An 8,077-nucleotide genomic window follows, 5' to 3' on the forward strand; every position below is an offset into this window, starting at 1 on the left:
TAGCCCCAGCCTATTCCCCTGGTTTCGGCTTCGATGGTTTAGGGCCTAGATTGTCTCCTTACAACCATTTTAGAACTTTTGAATGATTTCTCTAATCTACTTAAGCCACAACATTTTTGGAAAATGACAAATAAAATTTATTTTTATTGAATTAAATATTTGTTATGAACTTCCTTGACTGCCAACTAGGTCACTGGATCTCATACCTAGGGTTAAACCCTTGACTTCGAGATCAGTACCTTAGGCCTGGAGGTGGATGATCATCATCAAATTGAATGTCGGAAAAAAGAATGCGTTCTCATGGAATTGGCTATAGGTCTGAATGAGTCACTGAAGAGCTATATACTTGTTACAATTTCATTACAAGCACTCAAAGAGCAAACCAATATGAAAATACTAACTGTAGAAACACACACTAATCTTCATCTTGGTCCTGATAGGACTGATGCAATGAGAGGGGCTGAGACAGCTCGATTGGCTTCTAGTGGAGAATCCATGGGAAACATTGACAAAAAGCTATAGTCAGTGATAGGTTCAACGTCCATAGAACCCTCCAAAACATGTATCACCTGAGACACTGAAGGCCTTTTATGGTGATCAGTCTGTAAACAGGAGATGCCAATCCTCAGCAACTTCACAGCTTCTTCTTTGTGGCACTGCATATCTTCATTTCGATCGTCTACTAGATCAGACAGTTGACCCTCTTCTGCCTTCACCTTCACCATATCGATGAGGTAGTCAACTTGAGAGGAGTCCCGATTTTTTCGTCCACCGATGATCTCCAAGATCAAAATTCCAAAGCTGTAGACATCTATCTTTGCTGAAAAATTTCTGCCTCGAATAAACTCAGGAGCCATATACCTGGAGTTCCCTTTGCTACGGTTGTCACATCGCTCTGGTCCCTGGAAATCAATTTGGCTAATCCAAAATCAGAAATCTTCACATTGAACTTCTCATCAAGAAGAATGTTTTGAGGCTTGATATCGAAGTGAATTATATTTGGATTGCAATGAACATGTAGATATTTAAGGCCTTCTGCAATGCCATGGATGATCTTTTTTCTAGTTTCCCAGTTGAGGGTTTGATCTTGGTCTTGGTTGAAGATCCATTTATCCAAAGATCCATTACACATGAACTCATAAACTAGAAGCCTGTTTGATCTCTCTGCACAGTATCCAACCAGTCTCACAAGATTGAAATGGTGAATGCTGCCTATCGTCTTCACCTCAGCCAAGAATTCTTTTCTTCCTTGACCCACATCGGAGCCTAGGCGTTTCACTGCAACTCTCGTCCCATCTCCCAACATTCCTTCAAACACATCCCCGAACCCGCCTCCACCAAGCTTTACCCCAAACTCCTGTGTGGCATTGCTTAGATCTTCAAAAGAGAACTTCTTCATCTCATTGAATAAATGAATAGAAGATTCATCTCCAGAGTTCTCCCTATGTTTTCCTTCGATATTTTTCTTCCTTTCTGCATTACATAACGGTAGCACACGCCAATGAAAAAAGCAAAGCACAGTAAGGGAGCCAGAATAGAGGGTACCAATACTGAAACCAGAGATGACTTGCTCTTCTTGTGTGTTGATCTCTGTACCTTGATGAATGCCAAGGCATTATAATTGAATACTTCCTTCCTTATGCCCATCAGTGAAAAGATCTGAGAAGGTAAATAACATGTACCAATTGAGGTATTATCTTGGTAGCGAAACATTGCTGCCTTGCATGAACAATTTTTCAAGCATTCCCTCCTGCAGCTCTCTGCATCTATATTGGAAAGCTGGGGGGCAAAGTTGAAACAAGTAACATTCATGACCTCGAGAAAAGTGTGAAGCTGGGCATCTGGACAAGACAAAGGGGTAACTTCCCTGCACCCAAAACTGGCTGCGGTAGCGTTTAACTGCCGAAAATAAATCGAACTTCCACCTCCAGCACAGCTGCACTGTCCTTCAAAGCAAACGCCATAGTTACCACACACCGTGGGATAAGCACAGTCGTCATAGTGCTCATCTTTCAGTAGATCAGAGTACAATGTTTCCTTATAACCATCAATAAGTTGATAAACATTTAAATGCCCATCAGGCTCCATCCTCATGAACTGAAAATCTTCTTTCTCAATCTGGTTATAGGTCACATAGTTGCCAGAGAGGGTGAGAGATCCAATCCCAAAGCGAAGAGGTGTGGCATTATTAGCATGAAAACGAAGGAGAGTTCTGTAAAGCTGTGGAGGCACGGACTTGATATAGGCGTTGATGCCACCGCGAGTTATTGAGAGGTAGAACATACCACTGGACAAATTGGACATGGAAACACTGGCAGTTAAGTTCCTTCCAATACGTAGCCGTTGTTCAGGGAGCCATGTGTTGGTTGGGAAACGGTAGGACTGCCAGACAACAGACCCGCTACCATTAACAAGCTTCAAGTTTCCTCCAAGTGATAAGTTCATTCCAGTAACAAAGGCACCCGAGGTGTTGGCAGACCATACAGGAGTACCATCCACATCTGTTAAAACCAACTTTCCGTTCACAGTCAGTTCAAGAGTGGCATTCTCTTCAACTGGACGATTCGGGTTGGCAGACCAAAGAACAACTGGGGGAGGACCGTAATCGCTGAATGAGGAATTGGGTCTTATTGCAATTTTAAGAGTAACAAGATAGAATGCATTGGTAGTACCATTTCTGAGAAATCCAAAACCAAAACTGGGTTGGCCATTGAGATCGAGTGCAAGGATGGGCCTCACATGAGTATTATCATTGAATTTCCAGCTTCCTCTATCACTGTTGTAAAAATTTTGCCATGAAGTAGGGACATTCACCGATGGGTGGTTGCTGAAATAGGCATTTAGAATCAAAGGGCTTAGAAAGAGGACTAGAAGCTGAATAGCCCTCTTCACACCCGCAATAGCCATTTCTTTCTTGGTGTCTGCTTAAAGGTTCTGCTACATTTTATATCTCTCATCTCAGCCAGTCCATACAGATTTCTTTCTCTTCACTTTGTCTTTTCCTTTTGGACATTCTCTTGGAAGGCGAATGTACTGAAAAAAAAATGAAGTCGCACAGTTATTCCCGTTGCAGGCCTGGCAATCTTCAAAAGGTTGATTTGGAAAATTTGACTCTTTATAGCACCTATTGCTATCAATGTTGCCTGCCTTTGACATTTGGCGTAATTTCAGAACTCAGAACTGATAGATAGTGACATGACACTGATATAAATTTGTAATTATTATCATAAACTAATCTTTAGATACACTAATATACTATTAAAACGAGAAAGCAACTGTAAATGTGTATGAAAAATAACATTAATTCAATGAATGATGCTGGAAAAACTTATGTAATCCAATCAAAATATGCTTCTGAGAAGATATCAACAGAAATAAATAAAAGTGGACTGAGCTGGTTTGGTTTTGACTACGGTACTAGACATCTAACATAATAGTTGATAATTGTGGGAGGCACAAGGTTTTTAACTAATGGAATAGTAAAATATGTACGTGTTTGTTTTCAATTTTTTATTAACAAAAATCTCTCTTCACAATTTCTATGCAGGAAAGTAAGATGGTAGATGGGCTTTTGGGCTGATAAGCATGTGAAGGTTGTTCAAAAAAATGAAAATTGGAGGAAACCTTTGAAAGGGAGATTTTTTTTTTTTTTTGACATTTTCTCAAATTTTAAAGCTATAGAATCATGGAAAATTTTACTTTACACAATTTGGTCTTCGAACCCTTAAAGGGAGAGATGTAGTGTGAAATAGGTATTTTAGAATTAGGTGGAACTAATGATGGAAATTTGGCTAGTAGGCCCAAAACATGACCTCTTTCTCAAGTTTTGCGGTAAAATAGCCTAGAAAAAAAAATATAAGGTTTAACCCTGTTGTAAAACTTATATTTAAACTAAACTCTATTCAACTAACACTCTTTATCCTCACGTAAGAGTCATGTTATATTTTTTTTTCTTTTAAAATTTAAGTTGAAACGTTAATACTAGCTAAGACTTATCTTCAAATTGAAACTGCAATGACAATTAAAATTTTATTTTTTAATTGAAACCTCAATTTCTTATTAAGATTTCATTTTTGAACTTAAGTCGTAATTAGCAATTGAGACTTTATTTTTTAATTGAAACCTCGATTATCAACTAAGACTTCATTTTTGAATTGAAGAGATATGTGAATTATAAACTTTTTTTCTCACTATATAAATGTTTAGTGAGTAATTTTTTTGTAACTTTATTAAACTATTAAAAATTACATTTTGTAGTAGATTTTTTTAATTAATCTCATTAACTAATTCGAAATGTATCTTCAAGGTATATATATTGTGTGTACAAATAATAGGTTTTTTTTTAAATTATAAACATATGCTTTAAATAATTTTAAAAAATCTATATGTGGAAACTTAGAAGTATTATATTATTTCAGTAAAGATAAATTTGTAAAATACAAATAAGTTTAATATCTTAAAATACAATAAATTAAATATCTTTAATTAATTAAATTATATAATTTTATATCTTATTTATATGTGATATAACTTTATTATTTTAATATTATTAATAAATAAATATTTATTTATTATAATTTTATTAATTATCTTTTATTGAGGTAATACTACATTCTTAAGTTTAAATGTATAAAATTTTTATTATTAAAGTATATATTTTTAGTTATATATATTAAATTATATACATCAATTCATGGAAAGTTCTATGAATAATTAGAAATATATACTCCATTACCGATTCATTAGTAATTACACCTTCAACTTAAAATTTTGAAAAAAATATATTTTTTATGATAGGACTCTTATGTAATAATAAAAAAGCTAATTTGAATATAAGTTTTGCAAAAAGTTTAATATATATACATATATATTTGTAAAATCACCATTTTGCCCCCAAAAACTCCTCTTTCTCTTCATTTTGTCTTTTCCTTTTGGACATTCTCTGATGGAGGCGAAATGTACCCAAAAAAAATTTGAAGTGACTACAGTTAATCCTATTGCAGGCCTGGCGATCTTCAAAAGGTTGATTTGGAAAAATTGACTCTTATAGTAACTATTGCTATCAATGTAGCCTGCTTTTGACATTTGGCTTGATTTCAGAACTCAAAACTGATAGATAGGGACATGATACGTGTAAATTTGTGTGTTTAAGAATAGAAAACTTATAACTAGCCTGCTAAATGTGTTTTTCTCTTGTTTTTTTTTTTTTTTTTTGAAAAAAAAAACCTAAAAAACAGTTTCCAAGCAAGCTTTAAATTGTTTTCATTTGCTTTTTAATATTGTTTAAAAAATAATTATATAAATATATAGAAAATGATTAAAAAAATATTAAAGATAAAAGTTATTTTTAAAATATATTTAAAAAAATATAAAATAGTTTAAGGAGATTTCAAATTCTCAAATAGATATTTATTTTACAAAACATTATAGAGTATTTAAAATATATATATATATATATATATATATATATATATATATATATATATATCAAATTATTTTTTAAAACAATTTTTGAAAATACTTTATAAATAAAACATATGTAATCCAATCTAAATATGCTTACGAAAAGATATCGAAATAATAAATAACTAAATAAATAAAAGTAGACTGAGTTGGTTTGGTTGCGACTCCGGTATAGACATTTGTTTTAACTAATAGGATCATAAAATATGTATGTATTTGTTTCCAAATTTTTTATTTGCATAAATCTTTCTTTTTACCATTTCTATGGAAGAAAGTAAGATGGTACGTGACCTCTAGTTGACAAGCATGTGAAAGATGTTGTGAAAAATGAAATTGAAGAAACCCATGAAAGTTATATTGATTTTCTCAAAATTTAAGGTTATATTTGGTTCTTAGAAAATTAGAGGGAAAATGCAATGGAAAAAAATAAAGAAAAAAAGTAGAAGGGAAGAAAAAGTAAAGAAAAACAAAAAATAAATTTAAATTCAATAAATTAATTTTATTTATTACTTTAAACTCATATGACTTATTTAAACTTATCAATATAAAAATTAGATAATTTAAAAATGTATAATTTTTTAATTAATTTTAATTACATTTGATTTTCTTCCGTATATTCCATAAGATAACCAAATATGAGAAAATTATTTTCGAAAACATTTTTTTTCTTTCCATAGTATTTTCCGGGACCAAATATAACATAAAGCAACAGAATCATGGAAAACAATTTGGTAACTCTAGAAAGAAAGGAAGAGATGTAATACGGAAATGGAAGAATTTTAGAATTGGATGGAAATTTGGTTAGGTGGTCTAAAACTTGGCTCAACCCACACAAAATTTTAGGCTGGATCCTAGGCCCAGCTTGAGTCCCACCCAAAGGAAGTCTTGGATTTTATAGAAATATCAATAGTAAGTTCAAAGACAAAATTAATAAAAACTTATACGAGTATTATATATTTAAAAAAATAAAATAAGTGGTAATACATCTATTATACAATTTGTGACATTCAACAATAATATACTAAACTTAAAAATACATTTAATACTAAAATAACATGTAACAAGGCATTACCACACAAAATCTTGTTACATATTTGTAAGTAAAATAGTCAAACTAATTTATCCTATCTATGGGTATAGGATGAAGCTTGTGCTAAGAACTAAATTTCCAAACCAATCTTAACCCAACCCTAAACCAAGCTAGAAGAGTCAGCCAGGCAACCCAATTGATAAGGTGCCTCCTTAGAATGGAGGAAAAAAAACCATGTATTCTAATATTCTATGAGATCAAGGCATCTTTAGATTGAAGATTGATTAGAGTATATATATCTAACTACTTTGAGTTGTCGGGATATCAAGTGGATTGATTTTAAACACATATGCAAATAGATATTAGACCAATTGTAGTTGACCCAACAATTTCTAGAATGTCATTGTTATGATGTTGATTTGACTTTTGTGACAACGACATCCGTGTAGCTCTTAATACGCGCATTGGAGCTCTTCGCTCGATGTCTCAGATCGCTTTGTTATAAACCATTGTTTCATTGGCTGGTGACTTATTTGTAACACTCCCCTTGCTAAATCAAACAAATAACGCTTTATTGAATGAATTAACTTCTCCCTTCGAACAAGGGTAAATGGTTTAAGGAAAAACCTATCTTAGTGAGGTTGAAAAGGGGAAAGTTGTTCAAAAACTCGTGTTAGTTTTTTGGACCACCTTCTACTTTTGAACCAATTCTCGACCTTGAGCATAGCTTAGCTTGAATATTGGCAAAATTAACTTTCAATCCAATAAAAGCATGAGTTATTTGGTTAAAGGATTCTTCTATTTGGATATTCATTATTATGTTCTAATCTAAAAAATTGATAGGTTACAGCTGAATTTGCCAAAGCTCAAACCATTAAATAAAAATATATAGGATTTGTCATTATAACATTCCTTTATTACCCTTTCTTGTTTTCTAAATTCAATTTTCCTTTATTACACTTTCTTGTTTTCTCAATTCTATGTTTCACAAAGTCTCTTTGGAACTATTTTTAAAAACAATTTTTTGTGGTTAAAAATGGAAAATTGCTTTCTAGACTTGTGAAATATATTTGGTAATTTTTTAATAGAAAATATTATTTTGAAGATTTAATATTATATCAGGATATTTTTTGAAAATATATTTTAATTATTTTTACTTATTTTTTAAAAATTATCTTAAAAATAATTATACGATATGAAGAATAAAAGTAAAACATTATAAATAAAAATTATTTTTAAAAAATATTTGAGATTATACAAAGTAGATTGGAAACATTTGAAATTTTGAAATAGATTTTTATTTTAGAAAACATTATAGAACTATTTTTAAAAATTATTCTTAAAAACTATCATTTAAGAATTATTCTCAAAATATTTTTAAACAGGCTTTAGAGCATATTGTCATGAGTCTAGAGTTTTAACGCAACAGCATAGCCCATGTGGCAACAAACTATATGTGACAATATGCTCTAAGCTCAAAATTTAAAATTACAAGTCAATTAGAGACAGCTCAAAACCATTAAAAAATTTACCTAACTGTGGTAGGAAGTGTGTTTATGTATGTCGTTGTTCTCTTTCTTTGTT

At 31.7% G+C, this 8,077-nt stretch overlaps 1 protein-coding gene across 1 annotated transcript; it reads right to left on the reverse strand.

Moving 5' to 3' along the window:
• Window positions 1-422: 422 nt before the first annotated feature.
• LOC117909033 (G-type lectin S-receptor-like serine/threonine-protein kinase SD2-5) lies at window positions 423-2,907 on the reverse strand. Its single transcript, XM_034822935.1, has 3 exons — window positions 1,683-2,907; window positions 862-1,596; window positions 423-820 (listed from the first exon to the last, which is right to left on the reverse strand). Exons 1-3 carry the CDS (start codon window positions 2,905-2,907, stop codon window positions 423-425), a joined length of 2,358 nt encoding a protein of 785 aa, XP_034678826.1.
• Window positions 2,908-8,077: the final 5,170 nt, after the last annotated feature.

Source organism: Vitis riparia, chromosome 19, assembly GCF_004353265.1.
Source record: "Vitis riparia cultivar Riparia Gloire de Montpellier isolate 1030 chromosome 19, EGFV_Vit.rip_1.0, whole genome shotgun sequence".
Taxonomy (NCBI): Eukaryota; Viridiplantae; Streptophyta; class Magnoliopsida; order Vitales; family Vitaceae; genus Vitis; species Vitis riparia.

Bases quoted from the DNA above. Each gene is read 5' to 3' on its own strand.
- LOC117909033 (XM_034822935.1), bottom strand. From the start codon at position 2,907: ATGGCTATTGCGGGTGTGAAGAGGGCTATTCAGCTTCTAGTCCTCTTT. The intron at 1,597-1,682 runs GTACATGTTATT...GCATTCATCAAG, and splicing joins CCAAGATAATACCTCAATTG to GTACAGAGATCAACACACAA. The intron at 821-861 runs GTATATGGCTCC...GAAATTTTTCAG, and splicing joins CGTAGCAAAGGGAACTCCAG to CAAAGATAGATGTCTACAGC.